This window comes from Natator depressus, chromosome 1 (genome assembly GCF_965152275.1).
Source record: "Natator depressus isolate rNatDep1 chromosome 1, rNatDep2.hap1, whole genome shotgun sequence".
Lineage (NCBI taxonomy): Eukaryota > Metazoa > Chordata > Testudines > Cheloniidae > Natator > Natator depressus.
Window position 1 is genome coordinate 174,423,352 of NC_134234.1, and position 19,364 is coordinate 174,442,715.

The following is a 19,364-nucleotide window of genomic DNA, read 5'->3' on the forward strand; positions in this document are numbered from 1 at the left end:
CTTCTTTTGTTTTTCAAAAGGGAGACATTTGCCCTTTTTGGAGATTAGCAGGTAATGTTAGAAGAAGCAGTTACCTTTCTATATATCAGGCCAACAGCAGCAGTCTTAATTTTGACAGAGGTGAGCATATTGAAACGCTGGTATAACTGATGGACAAGCGTCTGCAAGACAACCACGACAAGAAGAGCAATGGCATAGCCGTATCCCTTCCAGCGTAAATCAGAGTGATTTTCATACAAAGTTATCATTTCCCTGCAAATGAAGGAATACAAAGTTTTAAAATCTGTGCATTAATCAACAATATGCATCTGGCAAACGGGTTCGGTCAAACGGATACATCTACAATCTGTGTAGTTATTACATCCACTTTGCACAGGCCAAAATGAGTCTAAAATGTGCAAGACAGTGGAGAACCAAGATATTCAAAATGTGGGGGGGGGGCAAGAGAGAGTATTCATCTGTGTGCTACTTTGCTACCTTTGAAACAATTCTCAATGCCACAGAGAGGGACGTTGCTGCTGATTTCACTGGTAATGAAGCACAAATACAGGGTGCTTAAAAAACGTCTACCATTTTTTGTTAGAAATAAAGAATAAAAAAATCAGTATTTGCCAAATGAAAAGGGTAAAAAAAAATATCAGAAGTTAAAATTAAGTTTTGTTACTAGCCTGAAAATAGACTACTACTAACAAGTGAGTGTAATAAACAATGTAGAGTAGTTGACAGTGTCATTCTAACATTTCCTTTCAGACAATTGCAGATGTAGGTCTCAGCAAGGTTTATTTTTAGCAAAAATTGTTCCATAGCTGAGGGTGACAGCTGCAACAGTCTAAAGGTTAACACTAATCACTTAATGTTCATAAATTCTCTGACAACCAACCAGGTGAACAACCGTGTTAACCACCTTCCCTTTATTGATAAAAATCACTTCCTCCTCTCCCTTGGCAGAGTCATTTTCAGTCTTCAATTAAACCTGAATTGTAGTTATTATAATTTCACTGAACTTCCATGCTTTTGTGGCTGAGACGTAGGTTTTTCTTTTTTGTTCAAGCTGCTCCAGCAAACGAGAAAAATCTACATCTAAGCAACAAAAGCCTGGAAATTCAGAGTTTTGACTCTGAATTTAAGCTAACACTTAATATGTACCTTTTGAGTTAGTCTGAGAATCAGCCTTCAATTAGGCTTTGCATTTCATTTGTTTTTAGTTCTTGATTCAGATTCTAAATTTTGAAATTCTTAAACACAGATTGCACAGATGGGCTTTGCATTTGTCACAGTTCCTGGGCTAACTGCCCCTCTGATCCTCCTCTAAATACACTCCCTCTCAAGTCCCTAGCAGTTGCCTGCCTCTTAGGATGAATCACACAATTCTCCCACTCTCAGACCAGGCACTGTGCTGCAGTCCCTTGTGTATCAACCATGATTACCTTAGGATTGCCACCTTGGTAATATTTAAAAACTGAACACTCCAGCAGGAGTGTCAGAACCTCCCTCACGCTGCCTCTTCCCCCCCAAAGCCCTGCCCCACCTATTCCCCCAAGCTCCTGCCCCACCTTTTCCCCTGATGTCCCACCCCCACTCCTCTTTTCCCCTCCCCCAGTCACTCGGTGCTTTTCACCCCCACCCCCCGCCACCCGGGTCAGGAGGGACTCGCCTGTGAAGCCAGGGCTGGGAGATGCAGCTGCCTGATGCAGATAGGGGGCCGCCCCAGCTGAGTAAGGGCTGGCGCGGGCAATGACCCAGTGACACCCCACCTCCCCCTCCTGCAATAACTGGACTTTGGGTGTCCAGTCAGTAGATGTGACCAGACACTGTCAGGTTCCCTTTTCTACCAGACTTTCTGGTCAAAAGCCAGACACATGGCCACCCTAGACTGACTCAGCAGGTCTGACGTATGTCCAGACCCTACAATTCTGTTCCTTCCAAGAATAATGACAGTTGCAACCAGACAGCTTTTTTAAAGTGGAGTATTATTTATTAGAACAATAGATTTTTCTCTGAAATGTAATCATTAAAAAAAAAAAAAAAAAAAAAAGCCAGTCTACACTCTTGCCTGTCTGTCCCTAAAGCTTAGCATTCCATGGATATGGGGAAAGATCCAACTCTTTCAGATTCCTCCTCAAAGTCTCTGTCACTGTCAGCCTCTCGCCCCTTGGGCAGCACCTGACAATTAACCCTCACTTCCTCTCCAGAGAAGGACTTTGTAACTGGTTTGCAGTTTGTTGTAAATAGGACACAGGATCATTGAGGGTAACATTTTGCCTCATTGTCTTTCAAGTGCCTGGATGTTCTTGTCTGGACAGCCATTGTGTTGCCTTCATGCACAGACCATGCTGCATTTTAACATTTTAAGCATATAATAAACATTCCACTACCTCCAATGTAAGTTAAATAAATTCTGACATTTAAGGAAATTCAAATAAATCCATACTAGTTACACAGTAACTTTACCTCACTGCCCAGGTCACATACAGCATTCATAAAATTGCTACATCTCCGTATTCTTAGATCATTACATAGCAGTTCCATGATGGTCACAGCATTTTCACTTCAAGCATTTTTTAAAAAAAAGTTACCAATGACTTCATACCACAACTTGGTATATAACCTGAATTATGAAATTTTAAAAATATGATTCCTTAGCTTGAGCAAATACATTATTAGGGAGCACTTACAGTTAATCATGCGAAGGAGTAAAGTACTGTTTATGGAGTAATTGTATCTGCTCTGATTAAGTCATATAGGGGCTGTTTACACAGCTGACCTGAAATCTACTTCAGAGTAGACAGGTTTCAGAGTAGCAGCCGTGTTAGTCTGTATCCTCAAAAAGAAAAGGAGTACTTGTGGCACCTTAGAGACTAACAAATTTATTTGAGCATAAACTTTCGTGAGCTACAGCTCACTTCATTGGATGCATGCAGTGGAAAATACAGTGGGGAGATTAATATACACAGAGAACATGAAACAAAGGGTGTTACTATACACACTGTAACGAGAGTGATCAGGTAAGGTGAGCTCTTGTCAGCAGGAGAGTGGGGGGGGGGGGGTAACCTTTTGGAGTGATAATCAAGGTGGGCCATTTCCAGTAGTTGACAAGAACATCTGAGGAACAGCAGGGTGCGGTGTGGAATAAACATGGGGAAATAGTTTTACTTTGTGTAATGACCCATCCACTCCCAGTCTTTATTCAAGCCTAAGTTAATTGTATCCAGTTTGCAAATTAATTCCAATTCAGCAGTCTCTCATTGGAGTCTGTTTTTGAAGTTTTTTTGTTGAAGAATTGCCATTTTTAGGTCTGTAATCGAGTGACCAGAGAGACTGAAGTGTTCTCCAACTGGTTTTTGAATGTTCTAATTCTTGACGTCTGATTTGTTTGAGGAAAGACTCATGAGCCTCCTTTTGACACATGATGCGCGAAGCTGCTACGTACTGGATGTACATTTTTAAAACATACTTTGGTGACTAAAAGGTTTCCTTCATTTCCTCTTCCTCCCCATAATCCTCTGCATTTTTTAATAAGACATGTACTAGTTTTCTGTAATACAATAATGCTTCAGAGATACAGGTTGACAGCCCTGAGTTCAGGGGGAAAATTTGGATAACTCCATGAGCCACTCTCTTTTCTGGTGGTTTCTACCTTGTGTTTCTAGGAAAGGGAAACATTTGCCCCACCTCTCAGTAGATGAACCACTTTGAGTGTATTTGTATTTCCTTACTTTCTTCCTTCCCCCGTTGTGCGGAAAGGGATAATTTGCACCGTGATTTTTTATTTTTTTTTTAGCTTTTGTAACTCAAGCTTCCCCCCAACACATACACTTTTAAATATTTCATTGTTTTCTTTAATATAGTAACAACATCTGATATTTCAATATCAATAGCAACATCATATTCAGCCATGTAACACTGCAAAGAGAGAAATGCATCTCTGCTATCAATAGGGTTCATAATTCATAACTAATCCACATTTTTTTTGCCTTATTAGCTCCTGTACTACGATATTATATCAATGCAAGGCAGGAAGGAGCTCCCTAATTGGTAGTATTGATAGAATGCTATTTAGTTCTACAGATGTAATAAACAATCAGCCAAATATTTAAGAAAATATGCATGAAGGAAATTACAAATTCAAACCAGAACTGTCAAATGGTGACTATCAATATTTGCATTTCAATAACTTCATGTGAACGGCTGCGTGCAATCTGCTAGGACATGGGCTGAGTGGAATTCAGTCAGAGACTCATTTCTTAATGACCTAACTTCTCAGTCTGTAAATATCAGAAGTATCTTTTGTTTTTGTTGGTCACAAACTGGCATTAAAACATCCTTAGAGGAAGTTTGTTAATCCCTCAAAAATCTTATAAAAATATGTAATATGTGGATAATTTTAAGTTACAGAGACCTTTGCTCTAATAAACCTAGCCACTGAAAAGTTGTGTTAGCAGAACTAAATTTCTTGATATTGGGAATTGTTTAGCTTTATTATTATTGCTGTCCTGAACACAAAATGGAGTACATTTAAAAAAAAAAAAAAAAACTTACTTCATTATCTGTGGACTCATGAAGGCCAGAATATCAGCTGCAACTTTCAGAATGGCAACTTTAATCAATAAAAATCTAAACGTTTGCCATAGAGGGTAAAGCAGAGATGGTTTCTGGAAACTTGCTTTCTCTGATATCATCCCTTTGTCACAAGGAGCCTGTCAATTTACAAAAGAGACACACACAATAAAGACAAAGATTTTAACACAAAAATGCAGAGTGTCAACAAAGAGTGTCAAGCTACAGCAATGGGCACACCTATAGTGCTGTGGAGCATACTTCTTCCAACTCAGTGAGGGGGAGGGATAGAAATATTTCTGTGCAGAAAGAATTTAGACTATCTAGTAATCCTTTACAAAGGGGGAATAAGGGTTCTGCAATCATCCTTCAGTATCACAAAAAGGCAATTTATTACCATGGGTAGGCCATCAACAGAAAAAGTCTTCCTCAAAAAATGATAGTTGGAACGTCCAAAAATCTGTTAGACGTGTTGGAGAAAGCCTTTTGTACTGTATATAGATCTAGATAAGTAAGTGGCTTTTCAGTGTATCTTTTTGCTTTCCAGTGGGAATTGTAGCAACTGTTAAATATAACAGGTTTCAGAGTAGCAGCCGTGTTAGTCTGTATTCACAAAAAGAAAAGGAGTACTTGTGGCACCTGAGAGACAAACAAATTTATTTGAGAGTAAGCTTTCGTGCGCTACAACTCACTTCACCGGATGCATTCCGATGAAGTGAGCTGTAGCTCACGAAAGCTTATGCTCAAATAAATTTATTTGTCTCTAAGGTGCCACAAGTACTCCTTTTCTTTTTGTTATATTTAAGGTTGCCTAAGAATTTCTATTCTAATGGTGTGATGTCAGTTGCTAAATAGCTTTCTAAATCTTAACCTGGCACACTGAAATTTTCCAAGTTAAGTCTCTAATCAAAAATGAATATTCTTATAAAGTCTGAGCAAAAACAAACCTACCCTTCTTGGGTATTACAAGAGTGAGGGGGTGAAGGCAGAGAGATACTTTCCACAAATCAGCTGGGGTTAGAAAGGTAGCATCCAGAAAAGAAGTGGCCCTGTAAGGTCTGAAGCCTTTTGGAACATAACATTGGGGCACAGCCCCAAGATCAGAGCTGCCAGACCTCAACACCCTGCCGACCATATCATGCAGAAGCCAGAGTCCCCTGATGATCTGATCTTGACTGGCCATCAAGAAAAGTTTGTCTGCCTTACTGGGAATGGTGAGCACTGTATGCTCCTAAGACTCTCAGGACAGAGGCTCTTCATATAGACTTCCTAAGGTTATGGCATTCCTGCAGTATAAATCCATAATGTGAAACTTCAAAAATAAACAAAAAACCCACAAACACCTACCATAAAACAACCCCCCAGGAAATTTCATTAAAACATTACACTGGAGCCTGCTCTACACTGCAGAATCTTACTTATGGTTGTAATACACCGGGCATCTACACATACCAGTGCTTGCAATGGTGCACAAGTGTTGCCAGAACCTTAGACAATTGCTTTTTGCTTAGAGCAGTGATTGTCAACCTTTTTTCATTTGTGGACCCCTAAATTTCAAATGGAGGTGTGGACCCCTTTGGAAATTCAAGCTGTAGTCCACGGACCCTTACCATAGAAGTCAGACTGAAAATTGATTGAACAGAGTTCAACTATAAATGTTGCATGTGCTCAGCACGGCAGTTAATGCAGCTTGAGAAAGGGCGCTGAACTGTGGGCATATATGGTAACGACACCACTTCTGGGCTTTGATCTGTTGGTGGGGGTATTCACATACTTTTGATTGATCAGAACAACAGAATGCCTTTTCTGGGAGCTGAAACATTTTATTTTCATAGTCATCTTTCACAGACCTCTTTGACACAGTCTGCGGACCTCCAGGGACCCGCAGACCACAGGTTGAAAACCACTGGCTTAGAGCAAGACTCATTACCATGGCTAATGGGAGCTAAACACATACACTTAAGCACTTTTGTCTGGCATTCTGAACTAGTGCACCCATCAAGGGAGGGCAGACTATATGGAAATCTATGGGGTGCTGTGAAGATATCTGATATAAATCATTGCAAGAATTTAATTAAGTTTTGACAAGGATTTTTCGGGATGCCTAATATAAATTTAGAAAAAGGTAAGGGTTAGTGATGTTATTTATTGCTATCACCGTTACCTTTAATCCTTTTGTTGCCTTTAAGAGTTCCTTCCTCCAATGCTTTTCAAAGTTGGGACATACAGTATATGGAGAGTCACTTTCATTCAATTCAAACAGGTCCTCTCTTTCCAATGGTTTCTTGTAGCCTAAAGTTATTATTCTGAAAGGAAAATACATACTTTAACAAGTGAACTATTACAAGAAACACAAAGCAGCCAAATCAAACAGGAATCCTAACTGAGAAGCTTTATACACATAATATAATACTTATACATTATTTATTATTGTGAATGTAGAGCTCATTTATAATATAAAAGGCAAAATTGTGGAACCCACCTACAGTCAACTTGACTATACCGAAACTATAGTTATAGTAGACAAGGGCCCAATCCAAAATCCCCAGACCTGAACACCCTCAATGAGGAAAACCTGCACTTCAGCATTCATCTGTAGTTATGAAATTAAGGAGAATAAAAATTTCTAGTTATTTCAACAGCAAATCTGGTTAGTGACTGTCCACTTATTATGATAATCTACACAGAAAATACAACGCGGAGTCCTTGTGGCACCTTAGAGACTAACAAATTTATTTGGGTATAAGCTTTTGTGGGCTAGAACCCACTTCATCAGATGCAAAGAGTGGAAAATACAATAGCAGGTATAAATACACAGCACATGAAAGTATGGGAGTTGCCTTACCAAGTGGGAGGTCAGTCTAACAAGACAATTCCATTAACAGTAAGATACCAAGGGAGGAAAAATCACTTTTGTAGTGGTAATGAGAGTGGCTCATTTCAAACAGTTGACAAGAAGGTGTGAGTAACAGTAGGGGGAAATTAGTACAGGGGAAAATTAGGTTTTGTAATGACCCAACCACTCCTAGTCTTTATTCAGGCCTAATTTGATGGTGTCCAGTTTGCAAATTAATTCCAGTTCTGCAGTTTCACATTGGAGTCTGTTTTTCTTTATAAAAGGATTCCACCCTACTGTGACTCATCCTTAACCAGTGTACGCAGGGACAAACAGAAATTGGGTTTTAGTATAAGTCTACAATAAACTTACAACAGATCTTGATTTGTTTAAATTTGGGGCCATATTATACCCTTTGCTGTCAGAAACAGAAGAGCTGAAATGGGTGTAAATAATGGTCATAATCACTCTGAACCCACAGGAATCCCCCACAAGAACAATGAAAGGAACCTGTAGGTTTTGGGAGTATGAAAGGAACCTGTAGGTTTTGGGAGGGAGCAGAGCAACCAAATCTGCAAAAATTAATGCTGATGTCAAAGTCAATTAATTTTTTAAGAAAGTTCCAAAAGTTTGGAAAGCAACAGATATGAAACAACCAGATGTCACTGCATAGGTCTACCAGGGTCCCAACATGGCAAGATTAAGGCATACATGAGTCATTGCTTAGAGTCCCAACCCCTGGAGTCAGGTAGTAAGATCAGAATTTCACCATTCATTTTACCAAAAAAAAAAAAAAAAAAGTTTCTAGACCTCAGGGATTCAAAGAAAATTTTAAAATGTGACCTGAGTATAATGGTACCTGTCTGACTCAGGAGAGAACCTGAAACAATACCTCTACAAGCAGTGAACTACCCCATTGGTCTCAATTCTGAATCCTGGTGCTCCCCCAAAAGACAGAGGAGTCCACTGAAAGGCCCAATGTGGGTTGTACCTAAAGCCCCAGATTGCCTTAATCTCATTCTGGAAGCATGATGAAATGTTATGAGTTAGTTATATAATAATCAGTTTGAGATTTCCCAGTTCAGACTGCAGAAGCCTAATATTACTTAATCCCTAGGTGTCCTTTACTGGAGAGACAAGGTGGGTGAGGCAATATCTTTTATTGGACCAACTTCTGTTAGTCAGAGACAAGCTTTTGAGCCACACAGAGCTCTTCTTCAGGTCTGGGAAAGGAACTCCTAGCATCACAGCAAAATTACAAGGTGGAACAGATACAGACAAACAGCTTAAACTCCCTTATAGCTTTCCACACTCTCTGGAATACTCTCACACTAGAATCAACTTCCTGAACACCATCATCATCTTAAACAATGGAACCATTCAGATGATCATATAAAAGAAACCCAAAGACCATCACACCCACCTTCATAGATCCAGTAATCACCCCAAACACACCAATAAATCTGTTATCTACAGCTAGGCACTCAGACACCACAGAATATGCTCACAGGAGAAAGTTACTGATATACATCTTAACACACTTAAAATCGCCTCTGCCAAACAAGGACACTGCACCAGAGAAGTAGATCGCATCATGGAACAGGCCACCCAAATACCCTGAAAGAACCTGCTTCAATACAGAAATAAAACCCCCTTGGATTACACACCCCTAGTCATCACATATCACCCCACACTGGAACCCAGATAGTCTATCATCAAACAACTACAACCCATACTTGATGGGGATCCCATCCTGAAAGAAATCTTTCCTGAACGTCCCCACTTCTGGCTTTCAGATAAACCCCCAACCTCTCCAAGCTCATCATCAAAAGCAAACTCCCCACAGACCAGGACACACCAACTCAAAGCAGCACCAGATGTTGCCAGAACAGCAGATGCAAAACCTACAGACATAGCTCCACTGCTACAATGATCAACACCCCCAACAACACCCCTTTCAAGATCCCGGGATCCAACACATCCCTATCACAACATGCAGTGTACCTCATCCAGTGCACTAAATGCCCCAACAACAACTATGTGGGTGAAACCAGACAATCACTACACTCTCAAATGAACTAACACAGGAAAAAGATAAAATCACCACCTCTGGATGAACATTTTTCACAAAGCGATATCTGACCTCTCAGTTCCCATCCTTAAAGGAAAGCTCCACAACACTTTCAAAAGATGAGCTTGGGAGCTTAAATTCATTACTTTGCTAGGCACAAAAAATAATGGACTGATCAGACACGCTGGATTTATGGCTTATTACGGGGTGGCCCAACTGTGGCTCACGAGCCGCATGCGATTCTTTTACAGTTAAAGTGCGGCTCTCGGAGACCTCCACGCCCCCCCCATCCCATTCTCCACCTACCAGGCCCAGGGGGAGGAGGCGGGGGGGCGAGGAGGGGGTGGGGGGAAAGGGGAAGCTCTGGACCTCTGCTTTGCAGCGGGGTGGTGGGGTAGGGGCTTCTGCCCAGTGAGGAGAGGAATGTTGGGGCTTCAGCCCCACAGGGCACACCTGCCGGGGCTTGGGGCTTCAGCAGGAGCAGGGCCAAGTGAGCTGGAAACATGCCAGGGGTGGAGAGGGGGCTCCAGCTTCCTCAAATGGTCCCTGGCAGCTGGGGTGACAGCGGGCTGCCCCCCACCCAGGCCCTGCTGCCAGGGACAGGGGCCGAGTGAGCCAGAACCCCCCTGTACCTCCCAGCATGTTCGGCTCCTGTCCCTGGCAGCGGAGTCAGGGCAGGGTTAGGCTGCCACTGCCTCCCAGCCAGGCTCTCTCTGACAGAAATGGCTCCGTCCCACTCCCCACCTGGCTGCCAGAGAGAGCAGCTGAATATGCTGGTGGGGAGATGTAGGGAGAAAAGATAACCTGGTGTGGGGGAGACCGTGTCAGCCCTGGACTGGGCGCAGGGTGGGAAGTCACTGGGCAGAGGAGACATGTGGGGAGGTCATGTGTCCTCCCCTTTAGATTGTGCCCCACCAGTATGGGGAGGCACAAGTCATCTATGCCCACCTTGTCTCTCTAATATCCTGGGACCAAGAAGGCTGCAACTACACTTTACTGGAGACTAATACACGATTTATTTAGAACGTTATCTAATAAAACAACATTTTAAATAAGTCTTTTAGAGCTCTCCAATAAGGACACTTAAGTTTATATAATATTGATTGCAACAAGTTGTGCAGTATTTATGTTACAGAAATCCTAAGGAGCTCCCTCAAGGAGATTATAGCATATATGCGTGAATACAGAGCACATGGATAACCTTTTCCATCACCAAGTTTTGCACAGACAGACAAGAAAATCAAAACCTTAAACAAAATCTGAACCTTTCTATTTTTGAAGAAAGTTGTGAACTTAATATTCATAAGTCAATGTCTGTAATAAAAGTGATGAGTTCTAAATTTTATGCAAATTGTGCGAGAACTGGAAACTTTAACTTGCAACACTACTGTATTCAAGACCATGGATTAAATCCTGGGTCCACTGAAATCAATGACAAAACTCTAACTTTAATGGAGTTAGGTTTTCACCATATAATGTGAAAGCTTGAAATTAGGCTAAGCAAAAAGAATCAGATACTAAAGTTTAAGAATATTACAATAGTAATGTAGAACAAAGCAAAAAACAGCTGTTACTTGTAACCTGACTTTAATAATATTTTTAATATTTCTCTCTCTCAGGACTATAGGCTTACACTATACACTTACGTGCCTCACTGTTTATTTTGACCGACAGTATTTCCAGACTAAGCATGTGATGTAGAAGAAGTGCTAATAATGAGTAATGGTCAGGAGACAAAACGTGAAATTGCTTGAAATATCCTAAAGAATGTTAAATGACAATAGGCAGTCCAACCTGAAGTAGCTGAGCTTTCCGTTCATACGAAGGTATGCTATACCTAAGGAGGAGAGGGTTTTTTTAAATCACTTGTTTAGAATGACACATGACTTGGAGGGAAGGAGAGAACATACATTAAAGAAGAATACACAGGAAATTAGTCATAACTGATTAACAGGGTTACTTGACTAATTTTCTGTAGGTCACACCAAAATATTTACTCTGGTAATTGTATTACCACACACAACGCTGGGAAACATACATGTGTATTTTCTAATGAAGGGGATCTTGTGCGTAGCTCCCACTGACTTAGAGCACTTTATAATTATTAATTAAAGTGCTAAACATTATCTGTTTGCTATTAGTAAGAATCAGGAAACCTAAAACATTAGTATGTGCCTAGAACTACAGGACCAGTACATTAGGAAGTAACTGTTAAGAAGTGACTTGTAGGAATTGCAAACTGTGGCTTTAGAACACTGTTTTAATAGCACACTCATTCTGGATTAAAATGCAAGGTTGCATAAAGGGATGGAATGCATGTATGACTTGTGCCTAAACCAACTGAGCATAAGCACTAATAAATAACTTTAATTCTCACCTGCTATACCAGGAATATGTTATCTTACTGAAGAAGGAAGCATTTTCTTCAGGACTGCATTTCTATTAATAAAAATAAACCAAACACAATTCATGTTATTTGAAGGGCAGAGGAAAATGAATCTGTACTTCACATTTTTCCTTAGAAACTTAAGCATTAAGAGATCCATTCTCCCCTGGATCAATGTTAATGTGAGTTAAATTTATATATCTCAGATAATAAACTCCAAGTCCAGTACACACAGTTGTAACTAAAAATAAATTTTCTTCATATTTAATATTCCAGTGACATAACCTATATTTTCTAGGTAACACAGAAAATCTAGACCTAAATACTAGAATTTATTGCTATGATTATCTGCTCATCATGATCAAGTGCCACATCTATCTCCCTTCTCTCTTTAACACAGAAGACACATGGAATGAGAGAGAGGTTTAAGGCTACTTGATTCAATGGGCACAACTCATCTCCAGTGGAAAGTGGATGTAAAATGCTACCATTTTACATTGATCTGGTAGTGGGTTTTTACCCACTTTGCACTGATGTAAACAACTACAGCAACAGTGAATCAGGCCTAACATAAGTAAAACTACCTTAAAATTTCTAAAACTAAAAATTGTTGCCTTACTATTTGGCCAACTGAACTATCAGGGGAAAATAAATTAAACATCATCTAGTAAAAAAAAGGCATCACTCACCAGTTTATCAAATAATAAATGAAATATTTAAGAATCTAACTAGAAATAAATTAAATTATATAATTGCTCAGATAAATGCGTACAGATATAGTGTGTCCTCCTGGTTAACAAAAAGAAGCTCCAAATTTAGTGTAAAGGCTATATTTAGTTGCAAATCAACATGTTTTAATGGTTACCAACCAATGAGAAGCAACCTTTCTTTAGGAAAATAACTAAAAAATACAAATGCAAAACAAGATTAAAATCAGTTACTTAAATGAAGATTTCTTTCTTGCTGATTTAAATTATGATTAAAATCTGTGAATGGATGTTCATCCCTTGCCTCCCCATTAATTCAAAGGGTGTATGTCAGGACAAGTTTACAGCACTGTCTCAGACTAGTCACTCACATTTTCACTTTCTGACACTGACCCTATTTAAAAGCATTAATCTGAAATCTAATCAATCTAAAAGTACTTTTAGATATTACACCTGTTCCAGAGTTCCCCTGCCAATCTTTCTGCTTTTAGAAGCACATTTTCCTATTTTAGTATTTTTCACTGTATTAAAGCCTCAAAACAATGGGAATCACTATTTTTGCAGTTATAATAATATTTGGTATTACTTTCACTACTAGTTATTAAAAAAATCTGATTTTTGTTCAGTTTTATTATACAGCTTTACCATCTTGTTACATAGACTGGTTTCCCGTTCCTAGCTCATGGAAGTGCTCTTCAATGAGCCAAGTGATATGGTGACTGAGCAACAAGATACCTTTTAAGTCCTATGACTTGTTTTGAATTTTTAAAATTAGGGAAATTTTCCAATTTGGAGAATGAGGAGAGGGAAATCTGAAGTGAAGGCACTTTCTGATGATGATGTTGATGATTAAGAAAATGTTTCTTTGCTAATTTTTAATTTGTAGTATATACAGACCCTTAATGGAGTTGACTGAGTCTCCAAAGTTGCAGTCCGATCAAGAAAATCATTGCTCAATTGAAAATTTCTAAAAATATTTTATCCAGAGGCAACAGCACTTTTTACTAAGGATACCGGACATATTTTGAGTGCAGATGTTACCATAACACTAATGATACAGTGTCATCATCAAGGTAGATTGACTTAAATCATAGATTTTAATCATAATTTAAATCAGCAAGAAAGAAATCTTCATTTAAATAACTGATTTTAATCTTGTTTTGCATTTGTACTTTTTAGTTATTTTCCTAAAGAAAGGTTGTTTCTCATTAACCATTAAAACATATTGATTTGCAACTAAATATAGCCTTTACACTAAATTTGGAGCTTCTTTTTGTTAACCAGGAGGACACACTATATCTATACACATTTATCTGAGCAATTATATAATTTAATTTATTTTTATTTAGATTCTTAAATATTTCATTTATTATTTGATAAACTGGTGAGTGATGCCTTTTTTTTTTTTACTGGATGATGTTTAATTTTTTTTCCGTATGTGACTTGTGTCAAGCTGGAAATTCAAATTTAATCAGAAATGCACAAAAACACCATTTAAAATGTTTCAATTGCTAAATAAAATTACCTTAACTGTGCTGGATAAATAAGAAAAAAGTTTATCACAGTTTATCAAAACATGCTTGCCATTTAAAACTAAATGATTTCTTAAACAATCAAACAAAGTAGTATCTGTAGTCAGTGAATTGAACTGACCATATCCTTCAAGATTTCAGAACCACTAGATCTCATCCTCATGCATTTAGTTTTTATTCAAAGACTGGAAGAGGAAAACAGGCCTTCCATTTTCCCAGTTGGTTTCTTAATGTTTTAAGTGAACTAGTCATTGAACTTAACAGGTTGATTAAAGTGAAATAAGGAAAATGTACTCTTTGCCCCTGAAAAAAAAAAAGCAACTGCTGTCAAAAGCTGGTTAGCTTCACAAACTCTGGATGCAGATGCTTATCCAGTGACTTACATCATGCCAGTGGTTTGGTTTTCTTTACAATTTGGCAGCCAACAGGTATTGCTTATTTTTTTAATTTAATTTAAATTATTTTAATGTATTATAATATGTTTTTTAGGCCATAACACATGCATTAATTTCACACCAGTCTCTCACTTTGATCCAAACTACAGCCTGCAAATCCTTTTACATGTGTACCACTCAGGCCCTGATACTGTAATTCTAATCTAAGAGCATAAACTGCTGGGTTGTTTTTTTTTTTTTCATATTAAAATATCAACTCAGGTCCCATTGTGTTAGGCACTGTTCAAATATGTAGTGAGAGATCATCTCTGCCGAAAAGGCTTACAATTATACAGACAACACAGAAAAGGAATGGGAAGGGAAAGATAAGCACAGAAATGAAGCGTCCTCTTGTTGGTTTCTCTTACTCTGAAATCAGTTTACATTCTGTTCATGGAATTTTACTTATTCTAATACTAGCCTGAGGGAGGCACAAAAGAGAATGTAAAGGAGAGGAAAGAAAATGCATAGGACAGGGAGAATCCTAAAAAGAGTGATAGCAGGAAAGATTTACCAAAAGTGGAGGAAGCAGGAAGTGCAAGGTTCCTAGCATGTTTTTTTTTTTGTTTTTTTTTTTTTAGGGGGCAGGGGTGTAAACCGGGGAGGGATGTTACAAGGCCTCCCAAAGAAAGGTGATGTGAGACTCACTTGGAGTTATCCGAGTGAAGGGAGCAAGATGTGCAAGATACCTCGGATAAACAACGGCCAGAAGAAAGGGGATGTGAGACTCACTGGGACCTGACACAGTCCTAACCCCTATTTCCAAGACGGTATATTTACCTAACGCCACATTTTAAAGAGCCCTCAGAAGATTGCCCCTATCCCGCAATCACCTTCCTCCCCCCAAATCCTTTAACTCTTGATTAGGACCTTTTTACTTCCGTGCACTGCCCCTCCCTGGTTTTGCCTCATATAACGACCAGGTTTCCATTAAAAAACAAGGGGACCAAGGAGCCCGGGATCCTGCCCCCAGCAGTGATCGCATGGAACTGCTCCGGGGAAACCGCTGGACCGAGCCCCACCAAGCCAGCCATTAGGTGACTTTAGCCTGGGCCAGGCACAGACCTGGCGCAGGTAGCGGGAGCGGCGGGTCTGTGCGCTCTACACGGCTGGCAGGGGAGCGACCGCAGGGGGCCCAGCACAGGCCAGGCGGCCCCAGCACAAGCGCCCCTGTCCGCTGCCTGCCGCCACGCCCCATCCCTGCCGGGCTGCACGGGCAGAGCGGGGCTCAGTCCCCAGCCGGGCTCTGCACGGAACCGCCCCTCCAGTCGCGCCCCGGCGGCTGTGGCCGGAACCCCTCGCCAACCCAGCGGGGCCGGGTTACCTTCTGGCTGAGCGGAGGGAGGAGCTCGTAGGAGCCGCCCCCTCGCCCGCGCAGGGCGGCCGGCATGATCCGAGCGCGTCCTGCAGCCCCGCGGGGCGCCTGCTGTCAGGGGCTCCGCAGCCGCTCGGGGTGGCTCTGGATGCGGGGCAGGGCGGTAGCAGCAGCCGCCAGGGCTTGGCTGAGTGACAGCCAAGGGGCACCCAGTGCCGAAGGCAGCTCGGGGAGCCTGGGAGGAGCTGGCCCGTAGGCACCACCCACCTCCGCGTCTTGGGCCCAGCCCAGGCGCAAGGCCGTCGCCGCACTTTGCCCGCAAGCGACGGCAGGGTCGGGTCAAGGGGGTGGAAAGCAACCCCCGCCTGTTCCGGCGTCCCCGGGGCTTAGAGACAGAGGCCAGAGCCCCTTGGAGGGAATGGGAGCGCTGCGCGTTAGCAGCGGGTGCCCCTGCCCAGAGCTGCGTGCTGGCTGACTGCGCGGGGGCGAGCACAGGCAGGGGTTAGGGGCTAACATCCCCCCTTGAGGCTTTTCGAGGTAGCGGTCCCGGCTCGAAGAGCAAGGCTCTCCGGTTGCGTTAAAGAGAAGGATTTTTTTATTGGACACTGTGGGACACAGGTTAGGCTGGGGCCGGGGTCGCAGCTCACCGCCAGGGCAGGGTTTCCTGCTGCTCATGTTCGCCCTTCAGGCTTTCCCAGGGCCTGATTCTGACCCCCTGCTTTTTTGTGTGGACTAGTATCTTAATCCCCAGTCTCACTGGGACTCCTTGCACACTAAGGGACTTACTACTCAAGGTTGGGAAGGGTGGCAGAAGTACGCCTGTAATACCTCTAATGGCTCCTTCAGCGTGTGCTTTGGAGGATCCTCCCCATTCTCCCTTCAAATCTTTTGGGGCAGGGAGAGATTCACCAGGGACACTCTTTGGTCCCCTTCTCTTCGCTATACCTTATCTTTGGGTAATCTAATCAGCAAACATAAATTCCACTACCAGCAGCATGCTGAAAACTAACAGATCTACCTCTCTACTCCAGGCTGTCTTCTTCTATCCAAACTAAAATCTCAGCTTGTCTCTCATATCTCCTTGGGGATGCTTAGTGTTCAGCTCAAGCTCAGCATAGCTGAAACAGAGTATTACTTTTTCTGTCAAGCCTTCCCCCGATCTTCGTTCTCAATTACTGTAGCCAACACCACCATCCTGTCAGTTACTCAGACCTGTAACCTGGGTGTCATTTTCAACTCAGACCTCGCTCTAGATCCTAACACCCCTGCCACATGTAAAACATCTAAGATATTACCTTTCTTATCCATCCACACAGCTAAATCACTTGTTCAAGCTTCCATCACCTCCCGTCTTGATCACTGGTGCATTTTCACTGGCCTTGACAAATACAACTTGCCCTACTCATGTCCATTCAGACTGCTGCTGCAAAGATCATTTTCCTAGCCTGTCACTTTGATCATGTCACCCCTCTCTTTGAATCCCTCCACTGGCTCCCCCTTTTATATCACATCAAACAAGCTGCTTATCTTCACTTTCCCCACCCTATCATCTCTCATTCACTATCAAGATGACAATCACACCTCCAGTCAGCCCATGATGCCAGCCTATGCTGCTCACTTGTTAAATTTTCTAACATGTACCTTTGTGCTTTCTCTCATGCTGCCCCTTGTGCTTAGGAGAAGCTCCCCATAAACATCGGCAAACCAACCTCATTGTCCCCCTTCCGATTCCTCCCTAGAGCTCTCCTTTGCTACAAAAAACTCGACAATGTTGGAGTGCTGAGACCACTGCCGGTCATGCTGTGCAATATTTTCTCCTTGTACTCCCCGTCTGGACTCCCCCATGTGTATTCTCTTGTCTTATACTTAGATTGTAGGCTCTTTGGGTAAAGGACCATCTTTTGTTCTGTTTGTACAACACCTAGCACAATGGGATCCTAATCCATAACTGTAGCTATTAGGCTCAACACTAAAATAAATAATAAGGTATTCCTCCATGCTGGAACCCTTTACTTAACTGCTGCCTGCTGTCACCTGTTACAGAGCATAGGCTGCTCTAAAATGACAGAAAGGTCTTTGATACCGAGAACTTGGGCCCAACTTTCTGATCTTATGAGCAGTATGTGGTTTAAAACCCGAGGGGCTGAAGTGGGGACAAAGTTGGCCTTACGAGACTTGAGAATAGTTTTATCTCATAAAGCTCTTCAAAATGTTTGCATGCTATTGGCTCTCTGCAAACAAGTAACAACAACAGCATGCTAGCTTGCACACAAATGAACAAGCTGAGTAATAATGGTCACTAGCTGGTACTATTGCAGTCTCAGGAGACTGAAGTTACCCAGGCCCAATGCATTAGCTGATTGCAATTCCATTTTTGGAACCACCTGAAAATAAAATAAAGCTGTCCACGATTTTGGTCTTCACAGATATGCATAACTGGAATCTGATCCAAGTCGTGCCCTACTCCAGCTCCAAGCTCTGCCCTTAATCCCCTGCATGTTCCCCTACCTCATTGGATCTCCCTTTAGACCCATCCTTCTATGCCCCCCCACTCTCCTGTCCCATTCCACTTTTAAAAGTTTGAAAATGTAAAGATTTATGGGCATGATTCTCAGTTACACTAAGGCCCTTTTATCCCATCCTGACAATGCAGAAAGGCCAAAGTGGGTGTAAGTTACATTTACACTCCCTTTAAGGTCCAGTAACGTTCCCAGAGTTATGTAAACAGGTCTTAGTATAAATGAAAATCAGGCCCCTATACCTATAAATATGCATAGATGGTTCATGTTTCCTTAACTAGTGACTTCCTAGATTTTTAGTAATTGTGTTGATGAGAAACATAATTGAGTAAACTTAAATGTAAAGCAAGACAATTTTTGGAGTAGGAATTTTTCCAGTCTATGAATTATGACTGAAGACAGAACTGTTTAATCTTAAGTAATGTTCTCTCCACTTAACCGAGATAGGTGAAGTTATACATTGCACACAGTGTTTTGTGCTGGACGCAATGTTTTCCTTATGTGTATACTAAATAAGATGTAATGGAAATTTTGTGCTTTACAATACATATAATGCACTGACTCAAACAGAATTCTTTTCCCTACTTCATTAATTCTAACAATCCTAAATGCAGATTGTGTAGCATACACGGCTCAAGGACCCAGAACAGTTGTATTAATTTTCCATTGGGTCTATCTTGTCTGGCAGTAGCATACCTGGTAGTTCTAGTTAAATGGACATTGGCAGGTTACAGGTAGCATCCTTAAAAAACAAGTTTACTTACCGGTGATATATGATGAAATAGAAATATTTACAACTCTCAATTTTCTCTTCATCTATGCTGTTTACTCTTTCCATCTCATTCAATTTGGGTACTAGAAATAATCAATTCTAATCAATTTGAAAATGGTTTCTTTGCATTAATAAAATGTTGCACTATTTGCCTCACAAACAATCCAAAGTGATATTTACATCTAAATGAACTGGGTCAATTAAAAAAAGATAAAAAATTAATAGTAATAGAAAT

General features: G+C 41.1%; 1 protein-coding gene across 1 annotated transcript in view; it reads right to left on the bottom strand.

The window, feature by feature from the left end:
- LOC141998592 (multidrug resistance-associated protein 1-like) overlaps positions 1–16,021 on the bottom strand; it is a 54,775-nt gene extending 38,754 nt beyond the window's left edge. Inside the window, exons 1-5 of the mRNA XM_074971465.1 lie at positions 15,848–16,021; positions 11,842–11,903; positions 6,722–6,863; positions 4,540–4,697; positions 75–252 (exon numbers count right to left, since the gene is read on the bottom strand). Coding sequence (XP_074827566.1) covers positions 75–252; positions 4,540–4,697; positions 6,722–6,863; positions 11,842–11,903; positions 15,848–15,913 — 606 coding nt within the window. The 5' untranslated portion in view covers positions 15,914–16,021. The remainder of the gene's footprint in view (positions 1–74; positions 253–4,539; positions 4,698–6,721; positions 6,864–11,841; positions 11,904–15,847) is intronic.
- Between the last annotated feature and the right edge of the window lie 3,343 nt (positions 16,022–19,364).